This window comes from Psammomys obesus, unplaced genomic scaffold (genome assembly GCF_907164565.1).
Source record: "Psammomys obesus unplaced genomic scaffold, mPsaObe1.curated_primary_1811, whole genome shotgun sequence".
Classification (NCBI taxonomy): Eukaryota; Metazoa; Chordata; class Mammalia; order Rodentia; family Muridae; genus Psammomys; species Psammomys obesus.
The window spans coordinates 1,353,422-1,371,786 of NW_026594418.1; the positions used below are offsets into that span (position 1 = coordinate 1,353,422).

Below are 18,365 nucleotides of genomic sequence, written 5' to 3' on the forward strand. Positions count from 1 at the left end.
ACACACACACACACACACACACACACACACACACACACACACACACATAATTAAATATGCATCTATAACTATATTTATTACATATAATTATATAATATTAAGTATAGATTAATAACAATAATTGCATATTAATTATACAATATATTAATTATATAATCATATAATTATAGATGCATATTTAATGATACATGTAGACTTGATTTAATTCTTTTGGGAATTTCAGACATTTTGTTTTTATCATGTTCACCCATTTCAATTCCTCCAAGATCAATTCGCTATCCCAATACCCACCCAATTTATTCTCCCCATTTTTAAAAAATCTACTAAGTCCAGTTATTGCTACCTATTTACTCTTAGTCATGTGGCCATCGACTGGACTGTGTCCGACCTACCAGGAGTCACACCCTAAAACAAACAAACAAGCAAACTCCATCTCTTCTGGATGTTGTCTTTTGCCAACAGTTCTTCAGCGAGGGGTGGAACTTCTTCGCCTCTGCCCCTACTGCTGGGGTTTAACAATGCGATTGGACTAGGTCTTTGTTTAATACTGTGTTCCTTTAGCAGAGTAATAGTAACTTCTCTCCTAGGCCCTATGTGGTGTCTAGCTTCAGGTCTTTGTCCCAGTGATGGTTTTAGGAATGGGTTCCATCTTATGGTGTAGGCCATGACATTCCTGCCACTACTGCACCAGTGGACATGCCTGGCTTGCAGGCCAATTCTTGTTGTAGCCTGCAGGGCCCACAGCTGGATGAGATTAGTGGATACTCTTCTTCTCTGGCAGCGTACACAGCATAGTTCATCACTATGAAATCTAGCTCGTAAGGATAAAGGTCAACACCAGCTCGACTTCTCCATGTCCTATGACTAAAATATTTGATATCTTCAGCAACAGAGTCTTTCCATCAGGTCCTAAAGGGTAACCATTACAATGGCTATATCCTGTATTGTTTAGAGGCTCTATGGGACCTCACTAGCAAATAACTCCAAAAGAGGTAACCCATTCCTAGCCTAGAGCTTTTTATATGTTAGCATGTTTTGTCTAATAGGGGATTCATTGCACTAATTTAGGGTGATTCCATTTAAACTCTTTGTAAATATGTATGTACTTACATTTTAAGAAGTTTTTACACTTGCAGTTTTTCATATGACTTTTTCAGTAGGTCTTTAGTATTAGTATTTCCCATATTTCCTCCTTTACCCTGACCTTCTATCTTCCATCCCATTTAACTTTTCCAATTCCATTATTTCTCTTCCTCCATTGTATCTCTGTGTCCTATCTTCCTTCTCTTAAAAGCCTCCCTATGTTTTATTTTCCATCTCTTGAAGCCTTCCCCTACCCTATACCTTCTAGCTAATTTTCTGACCTCTGTGGGTATTTCAAATAAAAGACACATATCAGATTGGGTACATTCAGTGTGGGAGGGCTGGGTGTGGAGACACACAGCTTTAATCTCAGCGCTCAGGAAGGCAGAGGCACAAGGCAGGCAGATTTCTGTGAGTTTGAGGCCAGCCTGGTCTACAAAGCACATCCAGGACAGCCAAGGCTACACAGAGAAATCCTGGTTCAAAAAGAAGAAGAAAAAAAGGAAGGAAGAAAGAAAGAAGGAAGGAAGGCAGGCAGGAAGGAAGGAAGGAAGGAAGGAAGGAAAAGAAAAAAAAGGAAAAAGAAAAAAGAAAGACACATATCAAGATATTTAAAGCTAACATTCACAAATGAACAAAAATATGGGGGGTTATCTTTCTGGATTTGGGTTACCTCACTGATTGTTTTCAGTTATATCCATTTAACTGGGATTTTGATGATTTTGTTATTCTGAATAGTTGATTAATATTCCATTGCATAAATGTACAACATTTTTATTATGGATTCATCAGTTTATGGGTATCTGTGCTGTTTTCAACGTGTGTCTATTGTGAATAGAGCAAGAATGAACATGAATAAGCAAAGAGCTCTCTAGCAGGATGTAGTCGTTGGGTTATACCAAACGTGCTGTAGCTGAATCACATGTTAGATCAATGTTTAGTGATTTTAGAAAACTTCACACTGATCTCTGCAGTGGCTGCACCAGTTTGCATTCCCATCTTCAGTGAATAAGTGTCCTGCTTTTCCCACATCCACATCAGCATTTGTCACCATTTGGCCACATCACATTATGACTACATAGTAGGATGAAATCTCATAGTAGTTTTTATTTGCATTTCCCTAATGCCCAAGGATGCTGAATATTAAAAATATATATGTATATTAAAAATATATTTCCCAGCTATTTGTGTTTTATCTTTTAAGAATGCTCTGTTTAATTTTTAATATTTTTTTTGGATTCTTGGTGGTTTTTTTTTTTTTTTAGATCTTCTGGATGCTATCCTTCTAGTCAGATGTGTGTCTGGTAAAGATTTTTTTCCCCCATTTTTTAGGTTGGCTCTTTACTCAAATGATAGTGTCCTTTCTATAAGAAGGATTTTAGTTCCACAATATTCCAAATATCAGTTGTTTATCTTAATGCCTGCGCTCCTGGGGTCCTGCTCAGAAAGTCCTTTCCTATATCTATACATTCAAATATATTTTCTACTTTTCTTCTATACGGTTCAGATGTCAGGTCTTCTGCTGAAGTTCTTTAATTCATTTGGAGTTGAGTTTTCTGCAGGATGAAAGATAAGGATCTGGTTTCATTCTTATACATAGAACTAGCCACTTTGTCAGCACAGTTAGAAGAGGCTTTCTCTTCTTTACAGTGTATTGCTGCCTTTGTCAAAAATAAGATGCTGTGGGCTTACATGAGGGTTCTCGAGTCTACTCCGTTGGTCAGTGTGTCTATTTTTATAGCAGTACCATGCTGCTTTTTATCTACAGTACAGCTTGAAATCTGAAATGATGGTACCTCCAGATTTTTTATTCAGGATTGTTGGCTATCCTAGGCCTTTTATGTTTACATATGGAATTTAAGATTTTTTTTCAATTTCTTTGATGACTTGTATTAGAATTTTGATGGGTGTTTCCTTGAATTTGTAGATTGCTTTTGAAATAGCTATCTCAACAATATTAAATCTACCAATCTTTCTATCTTCTGGTATCTTCCTTCAATTTCTTTTCCAGTATCTTGTTTTTTGTTTTTTTCAAGACAGGGTTTCTCTGTGTAGCCTTGGCTGTTCTGGACTCAGTTTGTAGACCAGGGTGGCTCTGCCTCTATGAGTGCTGGGATTTACTGCATCCTTGCATATTGGAAAGTTACTGAGTTTTGTAGGCTGATTTTGTATTGTGCTACTTTTTAAAACGTCTTTTTCCACTGTAGTTTTTTTTTTTTTTTTTTTTTTTAGTAGATTTTAAAGGGACTTTTATGTATTGACTTATTTATGGTTTCTATTGCTGCAATAAAGCAGTGTAACAAAAAGCAACTCAGGGAGGAAAGGGTTTCTTTCCTCCCGGTTACAAATAGCAGTTCATCATCAAGAGCAGTGTGGCAGGAACCTGGAGGGAGGAGGCTACAGAGGGGCGCTGCTTTCTTACAGAATCTAGGACTACCAGTCTAGGAATGGCGCTACTCACAATGGGCTGGGCCCTCCCCCACAAATAATTGATTGAGAAAATGCCCTATACGCTTGCCTACAGCCCAAATCTTATAGAGGCATTTTCTTAATTTAGAGTCTCTCCTCTCAGATGACTTTTATGCCAACTTGACACAAGCTAACCCATCTAGCGCGTGTATAAAATCACATCATCTGCAACTTAAGGATACATTGGTTTCTTCCTTTCCTATTTATACCTCCTTTATTTCCTTCAATTGTCTAATTGCTCTAGCTAAGATTTGAAGCACCTGTCTAAGGAGAATGAACATCGTTTCTTTTTCTATCATCTATCTTGTTCTATTTTCTGTCTCATTGAATGTTATAGGTTTATATAAATTACTTAGTTCATCTTGGTTTTAACTTGGTATGTCTGTATATATCTAAAAATTGACCCATCTCTTTTTAATTATACAGTTTGGTATTAAACTGTAGACTTTCACTGTGTTTTGTGCAAACTTTAAACTACATCCTTATTACTCTCTGAATTTCTTTAGTATCTGTTGCAATGTCTCCCTTTCAATCTTTAATTTTATTATTTTGGATTCCCACCCCATCTCTCTGGGTTAATTTGGATAAAGGTTTGTCAGTCTTGATAATCTTTGCAAAGATTCACCTCTTTATTGCATTGATTCTTTGTGGATTTTTTTTCATTCCTATTTCATTAATTTCAGCCCTGATTTTTATGATCTCTTTCTCGATGTTGTTTGTTCTTATTTTTACAAGGCCGTCAGATTATTAATTTGACATCTTTAAAACTTTTTTGATATTGGCACTTACTGTTATAAACTTTCCTCTTGATTACCCTTACTGAGTCCCATAGATTTGGGTATGTTGTGTTTTCATTTTTATTAAATTCTAAATTTAAAAAAAATTCCTTCTTCACCCAATTACCATTATGGCTTTTCTTCATTTCATTTTGGCCTTTCTTCAAAAATTCTTGTTTTATAAAATTCCACTTTCATAGCGTGAATATTTTTAATTTTTTCACTCAACTGTGCTTTTACAGCCTTCAGTCCAGAATTTATTCACATTGTCTTGGAGGCCCTTTGTCGAGGACTGTGCAGGAAGAACAGCAGAAGAGCTTTAGCACTTATGGAATGCAGGCCACAGTTTGGCACAACCAGATGGGTGTGCCATGGAGATGCAGAGCCTCGAGGACTACATGTCCTGAGGACTTCATGCTCTTTCATCACTCTGCTGGTTGCCTTGCAGTCCCCATAGCCCTCATTATACATGAATTGCCTGAAAACTCTAAGGGGGCTTCCAGCCCCTCACTGGGCAGTACCTGTGGCACTCAATAACCATGCCTGATCTCCTTCAGGCATTGCTGCTGGAACAGATGAATGATTCAGCCACCCTTGGGAAGAACCTAGAGATGTAGATTGTTAGCAATGGCCAATACCCTTAGAAAGAATTTGGAAAAATAGATTCTTTAGCAAGGTTAGGTTAAGATGCTTTCGTTAGCGGCTCTGATGTTGAAGATCTTGAGGAACAATTTGAAGTTCAGAAAGTCACACTCTTAATAGTTGGGTTAGCAACTTTTTGAGGTTAGGAAGCAAGAACAAGAGCCCAAAGTAGCACTGGCTGATGCGAATCTCTTGCTGAAACTGAGCTGGTGATCAAGACAATGATTAATTTTTTGTACCCATTTTTGCTCTCAGCTTCTTGATATGATTTCATAAAAATTGTTAATGACTAGATGTACATCTAGAGGATTTAAAGTAGAAATGACTGATTGTTTTATATAAAAGTCTAGATTTATGATTCTTTTAAGATTTTTTATAGGTTACTTTTTAAGATAAATAATAAAATGATTGATTCTTTTTTTGCAAATGCAAATTGCAGCCTGCCAGTTTTTTTATTTTTTTATTTTTTAAAAAAAGCTGGCTGAGAAATTTACCTTGTTTGCTTATATTTTGTTAATCTACAACAGGTTGCTTACTTACAAATGTATGTGGGTTCTTGGGAATCATTTGTTTTTTTTCATCCATACTATGTAAAACATTTGATCATGTGAGGGTATTGGGGAACATGTTTTTCTATGTATACTCATGTTAATCATCCATTTCAAAAATACAATGTAATCACATTGTAATTTTTATACTGCTTGAAAGATTTTGCTGAAATATATAAGCTGTAGGAGGAAAAAATAAAGTTGTTGAAGCTTGTTAGAGTTTGGTCTTTGGAGCTTGTCTTGCTTCATCCATCGTGTGTGTGTGTGTGTGATTATTTTCTCTCTTCTTTCTTTTCTTTGACAGCCAGGAGCCCCACCACCAACCATACTCTGCCAGTTAAAATCAGTACTGGCCTAGAGAATCAAGTCTTCTACCCTCAGAGTAAGTCTGCTGGGTGATTAGCCAGCCATCTATCTGTGCCCTGCCTCAGTTTACTCTGTAGTGCCGAAGTTGGCTATCAAGAGCCCGTGATCATCCATGTCTGCCCAGGGTGTCCTGTGTTTATGCCTCTTGTACCAGGGGAAATGTCAGTGTCTCCTTCTCTCTTAGAAGCACAAGCAATGATTTGTTTGTTCAATTTATCACCTAGCACTCATCAGGCCGCTTAGGGTCTTCTACTGGCTAGTTCCAGAATGGAGGCGTCATTAACACGAATTGTTCTTCCTTGTGAAAAATAATCTCACAAGAAGCAAGAGTGTAAACAAGTTGTTGCCTAATGGAGTGTCCCTGGAATCTCTACCCCAACTTGAATAAAAGTCTGCATGTGTTTTTTTCCATGAACAAGTTTGTGTATTTCACATTCCTCTCTCCTTGTCCTTCCTCACTTCACCCTTCTTTTTTAAATTTTTTTTAATTAATTATACTTTATTCACTTTGTATCCCCCCTGTAGTTCCTTCCCCCCTCCCCTCCCAATCCTTCCATTCCTCCCCCTTCTCCCCAAATCCACTGATAGGGGAGGTCTTCTTTTCCTTCCTTCTGATCCTAGTCTATTAGGTCTCATCAGGAGTGGCAGCATTGTCTTCCTCTGTGGCCTGGTAAGGCTGTGCCCCACTCAGAGGGAGGTGATCAAAGAGCAGGCCAATCAGTTCCTGTCAGAGACAGTCTCTGTCCCTATTACTATGGAACCCACTTGGACACTGAACTGCCATGGGCTACATCTGTGCAGGGGTCTTAGGTTATCTCCATGCATAGTCCTTGGTTGGAGTATCAGTCTCAGGAAAGACCCCTGTGCTCAGATTTTTTGGTTATCTTGCTCTCCTTGTGGAGCTCCTGTCCTCTCCAGATCTTACTATTTCCCACTTCTTTCATAAGGTTCCCTGTACTCTGCCCAAAGGTTGGCCATAAGTCTCAGCATCTGTTTTGATACCCTGCAGGGCAGAGCCTTTTAGAGGCCCTCTGTGGCAGACTCCTGACTTGTTCCCTGTCTTCTCCTTCTTTTGATGTTCATCCTGTTTGCCTTTCTGGATGGAAATTGAGCCTTTTAGCACTTCACTCTTCTTATGAGCTGTACCTTATCAACTCTCTTAGATGTGGCTAGCTTGCAAAGCTGCTGTTCCTTGCCCATCACGTAGTGGTCCCACAGCAGAAATCTCCTTTTTCTTCACCTAGCTGAGATCTCAGTGTGGGTATAGAGCCCCGTGGAAGAAGAGAAAGATGAGATAACCTCTGTGAGGTCTAACTTACACCTCATCATCACAGTTGAGGGGCTTCTCCAGCCTGTAGCCCTGCGGCAGCTTCTCATAGAGTTCCGCGCAGGTCATGCCGCAGTAGGGGGTACCTCCTGGAACACAGAAAGCAGCCTGTGAGACCCACTGGCTCAGACTGCTGTGTTTCTTGCCCCAGGACTAAGCAGCGAGCAGGCAGCTGGTATATGGAGGGCGAACACTCCGAGTGCTTCGGTCTACAACCTCATGCACCAGGCCGGGCCTACAGCACTGAGCACCGCACCCCACCCCCATTCCTTCAGGGGAGGGACAGCGCTGCTCCTTTTCGCAGAGTCTGCTAAGCAGAGCTAATCTCATGTACCAATGACCTTTCATTTTTTTTATACTAATAGCTTGTATTATGCAATTCCTAGTTTATCAGCAACAGTTACTATACAGCTAAAATTAGAAAAGCTACCCATTTATTGTAGAAAAACTTGGAACATAAAGCCAAATGAAGGATAATCCTATGGTACCTCTCATTGCTTTTCAATATAGCCTCTTACAATTTAAAAATATCAATTTTAACACCAGTATTACGTTATACATGAAGTTTATGAAGTTTGGGGCATGTGTCTTTGCTCATGCTATTAAGTGGCCTTCAGGATGGGACTTTTACTGAGTGTATGACACCTACCTAAAGTTATAAGGGTTACTTGTTACAGCTCTTTGACATCTATGCGCTGGCAGAAACAATTTATAGTGAAGCTCACAAGTCACAAGGCCCTTAGCACTAAGTATGATGTTAATGTACGGGTTTTAGGAAGAGAAGTGTGGGCAATTATACCCATCTGCAGAAAAACACTTCTATTTGCAGGCCCCACCTGCTGGCATTAGAGAAATTAAATAGTACCCTGTGGAATTAGGTTACAAAGAAGCTCTTCTCACAGTGTTTAACCTGATGGGTAAATTAAATACTCACCTAAGCTAACAATCTCCCAGAGCAATACACCATAGGACCATCTGCAGGAGAGACAGCACAAAACAAGGGATCAGCTAATAGGGCAACCACTCAGCTTTCCGTCCTCCTCCTTGCCCCCCGTCCCTGCTGCCATACCCTTTTATTAAAAGAGGAAATGCTAAACGTATGCTGTATGCTTTCCAGGGTAAGGCATGACGCACAGCATGAGTTCCTCTTAGGCTAGGAGAGGCCCACCCACAGTGGGAAGAGTGAGTGACTTCTCCAAACCCCTTAATCCAGTAAGCAGAGAATGAAAAGCTCTACTGTAGAAGACCACAACGAATTCCGTACCAGAGAGCTGGGAGTTTGTCCCTCCTCTGCCATCTAATACTTGACTGGTCAGTATAAGCTATTTGAGACGTGGGATCCCTAAAAATAGTGGGGATGTCCTGCTGATGTGCCCAGTGGTGTGCTGCGGTGAGGACATAGTGCCAGTCTCCTGCTCCCCTAGGCCTCAGTTAGACCTCTGGGACAAGCACTCCCACCCCACCCCACCCCTGGACTCACCTCCTTCCTGCAAAGGCTGTACAAGGCAAGATAACTTGTCACCGCAGGCTGCAAGAAGGCATGGCCCTACCACTATGGCAACCATTCTAGGCTGCTTCCTCTACGCTAGGTCGAGGGAATGGAATCACAGGAGGCCCCGAAACCCTCTCTCTCTTTAGAGGTCATGAATTCATCACTGGAAGCCCGGGTGTGATAGGCGACACCCTCACACCTGACACGTGTGATTTTACACTGGAAACTTCCCTTCTGCGGCTTCATTGTCTCTGAATTTATCTCCTCCTTAGAGGTACATGCTGCTCCTGCCTCTCTTTAGAACTTCTGCCAAATACATACATTTCTAGAGAGAGAACAAAATCCTTAGTGGCAAGGCGCTTACTCACACATCACTGTTGGTTGTGTAGACACTGTAGTTCAGTGACTCAATTGCCATCCAGCGCACCGGGAGCCTGCCCTAGAGAGAACAACGGGAGCCGTCACTTAGGAAAGACTGTGTTTAGCGTCACAGACATCAATCAGCGCAGCATACTCGGGGAGCCTCAGTTCATGAACCTCCGACCACAGGCAGGTTTTTAAATGCAAAGACATGCAAAACAGAATGAGCTTTAACCCAGGAAGTCTGACATGAGTCTATGTGAATGTGCACTTTCAGCTCTTCACCTGATCACCTTATGGCTTTTAGGGGCACCTGTAGGTTTTGGTGACAGGCACAGAAACTGAGACTATAACTGTAATGTGAAGGGGGATAATGGGAACAAGGGCTGAGTTCAAGAAACTACCTTAGTGGATGCAATGGGTGTTTTCCAGATGTGAGCATGTCTGGGCTCCCTTAAACATCAGACGGATGAAGAAGGAAGATAGTTTAGGCTACAAGTAGTAGCTTATTTAGTGTCCAGGCTGGGTAAAATGGAATGTAGCCTGGATATTGTGAAACTTTGTTTCTCCTTTCCTCAAATTCTCTATGCTTTGGGGGATTCCTCTGTAACTCTGTAATTACATGGCTCACTATTAAAGAGATCTATTTCTTCCTTTCTTCTTCCTCCCCTCCCAGAGAAATGCTCAAACTTTCAACAATGCCATGTCATCTTATAAAATCAGAAGGGCTTTGGAGATCTTCCTCAGCCTTCCTCTGGGGGCATTCTCTCAAGCTGCCCTTCCTGAGACCATCTTCCCCAGTCCCAAGGGTGACTCTAAGCATGTGGTCCTCTCCCAGTCCTTTGTGGAATGGTTGTAAGTTCCAAATGGGGATTCTGTATTTAGGCTCAAATTCAAAAGGGTCCTTCCATCTATCTGCTTATCCCACATTCTCACTCACACTCAGTTTCCTTCTTTCTATATCAATTTGACCAAAATCTTCCACCTGCCCCTCTCGCTCACTCTCACATCACAGCCAAAGAATGGAAAGTACTGTCACATCAGCTGCTCTCTTTCCCCCAAACCGCACACACTTTGGCCTCCATACTACCAAGGTTCCATATGTGTTTTCAGGTTTTTTGCATGTGGCTTCCTTAGGCTCTGCCCACTTTTACTGTTCCTGCCATCTTGATTCAGCCCCTGCCTGGCGATAGCATTCTCTTTGGTGAGCTTTCTACCTAATAACAGTCTATTTCTACCTTTAACAATCTATTCTCTACATAAGAATAAATGACTGGTTTACATATATGGACCTTTACCTTGAAATACATTTTTTAGCATCCATTCCCTAAGATCACAAGTCCTTACCTGAGTTTCAAGGTCCTTGACCTGAGTTCAAGAAGCCCTAAGACCCTGCTGCCTCTTCCAACTTTGAAATTGAACTCCCATTCCTTGCTGTATTATATAATCTCGCAAAGTCTTAATGTTCTCCTTTGATCCCAGACTACCATATTGGACCTGCCATCCAGCTCATGCAGTTCACCTAATATCCAATGTCTGAAGAACATTCACTGTGTTACCCAGGAGCTGATCTCCTTCAGGAAACCCTCCATGACTGCCCTCAGGGCTGATTCAGGAATTTATCTGTGTTCCCACACGCATGTGTTCCTGTACCTTGGACACTGAACTGTTGTAATTGCTAATTCTCTGTTTATTCAAGGGCTTTTGCTGAAAGTACTGACCAAGTCTTACATGTTATCCCTGAACCCACTATTATTATAAATGGCCTGATAATAAATCAATGAGGTGATGTGTGTTTTCTATTAATCACAGTGCAACACCAAATTGCCTAGTAGAGTTTATAGTAACGCTTTCAACAGTAGAATTATCCATGAGGGTTAAGATAAAATAATAGACCCAGAAAGATAAGCACCTGGATCCTAGCTTGAAATTTTCAAATTTGTGTGTTTAATTTGGAGTGTCTGTATAGGACAGAAAGCCAAAACTGACACAGGCAAGAGGGGACAGGAAAAAGTCTTCAGATGTGGAAGGGAAGCAGAACCCATGTGAATATGAAAATAGAAGGGAGGAAAACTGGGAGTATAAGGAGTAAGTAAGGATGGGGGACTGGGGTAGGGTTAACCAAAATAAAAATTGTTCTGGAAATACACTATTTTGCAAGCTAATTTTAAAATATAATTTAAAAGGAGTTTGAGCGGCACCACCCGGCATGGGTGGACAATGCTTTCCCCAGAAGACTCGGGTTATTAAATGAGAATCTTAGTGCCAAGCACGGGATGCCTCCTGATGAGTCATTGGTCAGCAAGGCCCCAGACACCCTTAAACCGACATGGGCTGTTGCCATTGTTCTTGCTTGTCCCCCCCAAGCTAGATTTGAAGGCTCTATTGCTGAAGACACAACACGTTTCGGTTGTAGGACATAGAGAAATAAAGCTAGAACTGAGCAGAGAAGTTTCCTGCTGGCTAGTTTTCCTAGCACTGGAAGGTAATAATACAAAGGCTGGCCAGGGAGAAGAGGCGTCAGTGGACTTACCCAGGTATAGGACCTGAATGTACCATAACACTACCTTGCAATTGATGTGTTAGTGACTGGCCTGTTGGGGATGACTACCTGCTTTCTAATTGGATTTGAGTCTTAGGACAAAGAAGGGAATTCATGCCTGATACTGTAAATCTGGCCAAAAGCCCATGGCTGGGAACGTCATAGGCCCTGGTGAGGAACCTGCTACCATTGAGTGCTCAGTCCTAAACGGTACTTCACAAAGCAGAAGGCTCTGGGAACTCTGAGAAAGACACATGGGAAGAATTTAATAATCAGAGGATGGGAGGAGTTCTGTCCATATCATGCTAGACATGATATGGGCCTTAGATTCATGAGGTCATAGTATCTGTGTTTACCAGTGTGAGATCTATAACCAATCAAGCTGGTCACTCTTCTGGCATGGATGGAAAGACTTTATTTTTTGGCTGAGGAGCTATTGGTAGTTCAAGATGTTCTGTGGAGGAAGAGTCATTTCTCTTCAGAGTATATGCCAGTAAGTTGCCCATGCTCTGCTGGCTGTCTCTACATGCATGTCCATTCAGGCAGCACTGATTGGACTCACAGAGAAAATGAGGGTGAGAGGGAAAAGTATTTGAGGGTTGCAGGGTCTTATGTCCATTTGTGTTGGACATAAGAAATTGTCAATGACTAAGTTAAAAATATTCTGAAGAAAACCATAGTTAAAAAAAAAAAAAAAACCTTCGTAATGAAGAGTGCCCAACCCTGGCTCTTGGCATCAGAATATTAGAAGGTAGAACTCAGCATCTAGTTTTTAAAGCTTTATTGATGATTGAAAAGTACAAACCACCGATTTAAAAACTGGACCTGAGAAACCAGCAGCCCTGCCCCTTGGGGGTGTTTTGCTGCCAGGCACCTGGCTTTCTCCTCTCCACTCCTTCCTTCCCCTGCCTTCACCTTGCCTTTTGTTCCCTCTGTGGAACACTTTTGTGAGACAGAATTTAGCCCTGACTACTCTGCCTCAACAGCATCCTTCACTCTTGAGCTCTGAGAGAAATCGTTGGCCTTTATGAGATGTCAAGCCAAGAAGTACCATCATCAGGATTGGAGAAATGCATCCAAATGGAATTTCAGACCATGAAGCTGAACATCACCCAACCTGTGTATCCTCCTAACCTCTCACCAGGGACTGCATAACCACCAGACTGAGGCAAGGAAGGGGATTCTGAGGATTAGCATGAAGAAGTGGGAAGCTGGACTTTGCAGGTAAATGGTGGGCTCCCCTTCTCCAAGGAGGAACTCTGCACTGAGTCAGGATACATTTGATAGGACCAGGAGAGAGCTATTTCTCCAGAAGCCCATCTTTAGGCATCCTTCTGCGGCTTCTGAGGGTACTGGTGCAAGGCTAAAGGGCCACGCGGGGACAAGTGAGGCTCCACTTTACACGTTCCTCCAAAACAGGAATGGAAGGTTAAAGATGATTCCAACACCTACGTTTATTAACTGTGTGGATGTAGGTATAAAGAGCAATGGCACCACTTATTAGAAAAATGTGTTATAGTGATTGCTCAGGGACACTTTCCTTTTTAGAAAATATTGAGTATTTTATGTTCTGTCAGTAAATGAGAGAAGTATTTTGAGAAGGAAAGGAAGCATGAGGATAATGCGGAGCCCTAGGTGTTGGTAAAATGCCAGAGACGTAGACTCAAAAAGACGTTCTCATGACAAGGGGAGAAGTCCCACGAAAGCAGAGTCCAAGAGACAGTCAGCAGAGCTGGATGAAGCAGAACCAAGCCACTGAAGAAGACTGCCAGACACGGGGGCCACGGCAGAGCCAGCTCCTACCCTACTTTCCCCAGTGAGCTGCACACCTCGGGAAGATGTCATCAGTGTAATGGCTGTGCAGGGATGTGACATTCCCAGGGCTTTTTGATTCCAGAGCAGGCACCAAAGGAGAATCAACCTGATTTCTCTCTGCTCAAATACTACATGGTTCCATTCTACTCTGATCTTGAGTGAGTGTCACTGGGAAAGGGTGGGTTTAATTAGCTTTGATTTGGGCTGAGTGAATAGGTCTTTTACTGAGAGAGCAATCAGAGGCAGGGCTTCATAAGTTACACACTTCTCGAGGGGGTCTTCTTGTGACCGTACACTTCCCTCTTGGGTTCCTAAGTTTTTGTCTCCCTGCCCTGTTTGCTGTTCAGAAGTGAAGACTGGAAGATTATCAGACCGAAACTGGATACAGGCAGAACACCCTGACCACTAGGCTCGAACATCCAAAAAGTGCACGGCTACACATGATGAGGCCTCTTTATTTGCAAACTGAGACCATGATGGGGCTGAGGGGATGCTAGACAGGACAAAAAGGGGTAAAGGCTTTTTCAGTCAGCTGCTTGCCAAGCACCCTTGAGAGCTGTGTGTAGCCTCTGTCAGCTCCCCTTGAGACACATGACATGGCTGGTGATCAACAACTTCTGATAGGTGAGGGATTTTTAAAAATTAAAAGGCAGGTATCAGGCACTAAAGTAGGAAATCTCGAAGTTCCTTGTAACTTCTCTTCCCACACTAGTTCTGTGAGTAATGAAGACCACCCCCCCCACACACACTGCTTGCAGCAAACTGCTAGACAAAGACAGACCAGTGGCATTGCTTTTCACAGGTCACAAACCTATCATCACAGAAGTGATGATAATGAATATAGCCAACTGTTACTTCCCATCTTAGCTATACCCTCGGCTCTCTTGCACCCAGAGCCACTGGGAGCTGACTACAAGGCTTAACCAAATAAATAATACAATTTCAGATTTCCTGATGAGTAGGTGTATTGCTTACATTCCCAAAGGCCATGTCACCTTAGAGGAGGACAATTTCCTGCCCTTTTCAATAAAAATGACAAGAAACAAACCTCAATGTACCTGACTCTTAGAGTGTCCACTTTGTCCTCTAAGGTATTTCTTTCACTTGAACTCAATTAAGATGTAACCTTTTCTCTCCTTCTCTTCTATTTCCTTCCTTCAACACCTTCACCCTAACACTCAGGGCATCACCCATCTCTTTGATTTAATGAGTTATCCTTGAGTTTCCTTCTGGGTCCATTTCAAAATTCTTTTATCAACAAGACCAAGAAACTCCTAAGGGGACTGACTATGTATGTCCCCAGTGACCACAGTACCGTGTTAGGAAGCCAAATGTGAAAGAATGTTGACCAGGCCACCCAACATTCCCGGGGACACAGCCAGATGACACATCAGTCACCCAGAGCAGTGACATTCCACCTGGAGAGGGCGGTCCTCTGTGTTCAGAACTTACCATTGTCTTTTTCACATACACTTCTTGACCTCGTGACAATCCGAAATCTGCTATTTTGGCTATGTAGTTTTCGCCAACTAAAATGTTTCTGGCAGCCAGGTCCCTGTGGATAAACTAAAATTTCAAAGACTCATTTATCTTCATCAGAATGCTTGTTTGAGAATACAAAAGAAACGACACCATGAAAAGACTTTCGGACTCCAGGTTCCTTTTTGTCGTGCGGCTCTCCCATCTTGGAAGAATCTTTCTATGGGTGAGGGGAGATACCAGACTGGCCATGGCAACGTGGAGCCACTGCTAAACCTCACCAAGCATGTGTTTTTAAATCCCGCAGGGAAATGGTACTGTCCACATTGGGAACTGAATTCTTTCTACATAGATGGAATAGTATCACTCTCTTAATGAAGACAGTCTGAGAGGGAACCAGAGAAGAAAGGATAGTAGAGAACTATCAATACACATTCGAGCCCTTTAGAGGGGACTCCGTGGAAACTTGTCCAGAGTGAGGTTCTCAGAACAAACCTGTTTTTGGCTCAAGTAATCCATCCCCCGGGCCACGTCTGCAGCAAAATGGAGAAGCTGCTGGGAGGACAGTGTGGAGGCCGTGCTGTTGGCGATGGCAAAAGCGGGATCTGTCTCCAGCACTCTGCTCTTACGCAGGAAGTCCAGCAGGTTTCCATGTGGGGCATACTCGATAGCTAGGTACAAGTAGCCTGCGGGGAAGGAAGGAGAAAGAGAGTCATCCTATCCTGGCTGAACAGCTGTGGGATCTCCAACGTGTGCTATGGTATTGGGGACTGGCTTCCAAACTCTGTTCTGACCAGAAGAGACACCTCTAGTAATAATGCTAGAACAAGAGGGAGATGAGAGATACTGACCCGCAGCTGTCTAGGAAAAACAGCCCTGAACTCAGTCTTTCTTTCCCACTGCTCTGTAGCTACCAAATGTGAGCCCATGTGCTATTCCTGAAATGCTTCCATCAACTCCATAATACTAGGGCAAGAAACTCAAAGCATCCTTCTCCCTGGGATCTTCATCAGAGTCCCTTTAACTTTTCAGTATTCATCAGGCAGCTAACATAGGCCAGGAACATCACTCTGGCCTGTATCTCCAGCAACCGCAGACCAATGGCTAAACACCCAGGGAGGAAGGATCCACAGCACGTAAATTTCTCCTCTGCCTTCTCTTCTCCCTTCAACTGCCTAGCAGGGATCTAGTTTTTAAAGTTATATTTTGCTTAAAGACATAAGAAAACTTGAATTTTAGGAGAGTAAAATAAAGCAATAGAGTTCCTAGAGAAAATCTGTCTCCTTGTCTTGGTTTTATCCTAAATTATTTTCCTTGTTGTTAAAAAACAGTGAAAAGAATTGTGCTGAAATTTTGATGGGGATTTTGATGGCAATGCAGATGCATTGAATCTATAGATAGCCATTTTTACTATGTTAATCCTACTGATCTATAAGCATGGGAAAACCTTTCTATCTTCTGGTATCTTCTTCAATTTCTTTCTTCAAAGACTTGAGGTTTTATCATACAATTCTTTCACTTGCTTAGAGTTATACCAAAATATTTCATCTTATTTGCAGCTGTTGTGAAGGTTGTTGTTTCACTGATTTCTTTCTTGGCCCATTTGTCATTTGTGTATATGAGGACCACTGACTTTTTGAGTTAATCTTGTATCTAGCCACTGCACTAACGGTGTTTATCAGCTGTAGGAGTTCTCTAGTAGAATTTTGGGGGTCACTTATGTACACTGTCATATCATCTACAAATAAAGATGCTCTGACTTCTTCCTTTCTAATCTGTATCCCCTTGATCTTCAGTTGACTTACTGCAATAGCGAGAACTTCAATTACTATATTGAATATATATGAAGAGTAGATATCCTATCTCTCCTGTTCCTGATTTTGGTTGGAATTTCTTTGGAGGGCTCACAGGGGGACACATGAATATCCATGGAAAGGGGGTATAGAATATATCTTGTGGGTGGACGAGGGGCAGGTGGAGATGGGAACAAGGGGGTTCAGGTGTGCTGGAAGAGGAAATGAAAGAGAGCGTACTGGGCGAGACAACAGGAATTGGGGGGAATTGAGGGGAATTGAGGGGAATTGGGGGAATGTAGAAATCTAGTGTAGCATAAATTCCCTAGAGTCTGTGAGAGTCACCCTAGTGAAGTCTTCTAGCAATGGGGAAGATGGAGCCTGAACCAGTCATCTTCTATAACCAGACAAGTCTCCTGGCAGTAGGACATGGACATCAACCCATCCACAAAACCTCTGACCCACAATCTGTCCTGCCTGCACGATGTGCTGGGATAACGGTGCTGCAAAACTTGTGGGAGTGGCCAACCAATGACTGGTCCAGCTTGAAGCCTATGCCACGAGAGGGAGCCCATGCCTGACACTACCTGGATGGCCAGGAACTAAAGGTCAGACAGCCCAGAGACCCAGGATAAAACCAAACACCACTGGCCCAAACAAACAAACAAACAAACACACCTCAATAATATTCTGCAATACTCAATAATATTCTGCTATACTCATAGATTGGTGCCTATCCCAGCTGTCATCAGAAAGACATCATTCAGCAACTGATGGGAGCAAATGCAGAGACCCACAACAAAACACTTCACAGAGCCAGGGGAACCCCACAGAAAAGGAGAAGGATGAATTCTAGAAACACTAGGTAGAGAACACTACTAGAACATGGCCATAGAATCAACTAACCTGGGATCAAAGGAGCTCACATAAACTGAACTGACAATCACAGACCCAGTATGGGTCTGAGCTAGGTCCTCTGTGTATAGGTTTTGGTTGTGTAAATTGGTGTTCTCACGGGACTCCCAACAGCAGAAGCAGGTGTGTATCTTTGACTCTTTTCTGTGTTCTTGGGACCCTTATCCTCCTATGGGGTTGCCTTGTCCATGCTTAATGTAAGGGTTTGTCCTAGTCTTATTATAAGCTATGCCATGTTTAGTTGTTATCTCTGGGAGGCCTGCTTTTTTTTTTTTAAGGTAAAACAAAGGGGTAGATCTGGGGGAGAGGGAAAGTGGGAAGAGTAGGAAAAGTGGAGGGAGGGAAAACTGCAATAGGGAAATAATGTATAAGAGAAGAATAAGAAGGAAAAAGAAAAATGTCCCCCAAAAATAGTAAAAAAGAAAAGTGATTTTCTTGTGTGTGTCCAATTTTAAAATGTCGAGTAGACTTGAACTTAAAGAAATTTAAATTTTTATTCTCTCTCATCTGCCAAGAAAATGAAAGAAAGAAAAATATTCCCATACGAAGTCCATTATGTCATAAGAAAGATAGATCCAAGTTCTGGCATGAGTGTGCTTTCTTGCTTTCTCAAGATGCAAGCAGTTATTTGGTAATATGATTTTTTAAAAAATTAAGACACATTTTCAGTTACTGTCTGACTTTTTAAAAATCTTACATATAAAAAAATTAAGACACATTTTCAGTTACTGTCTGACTTTTTAAAAATCTTACATATA

General features: G+C 41.9%; 1 protein-coding gene across 2 annotated transcripts in view; it reads right to left on the bottom strand.

Moving 5' to 3' along the window:
* The window catches only part of Tek (TEK receptor tyrosine kinase), a 117,877-nt gene that overhangs the window by 2,389 nt on the left and 97,123 nt on the right, over positions 1-18,365 (bottom strand). For both annotated transcript variants that reach the window (XM_055618979.1, XM_055618978.1), the window contains exons 17-21: positions 15,395-15,585; positions 14,873-14,986; positions 9,072-9,142; positions 8,146-8,186; positions 7,204-7,300 (exon numbers count right to left, since the gene is read on the bottom strand). In XM_055618979.1, coding sequence (XP_055474954.1) covers positions 7,204-7,300; positions 8,146-8,186; positions 9,072-9,142; positions 14,873-14,986; positions 15,395-15,585 — 514 coding nt within the window. The remainder of the gene's footprint in view (positions 1-7,203; positions 7,301-8,145; positions 8,187-9,071; positions 9,143-14,872; positions 14,987-15,394; positions 15,586-18,365) is intronic.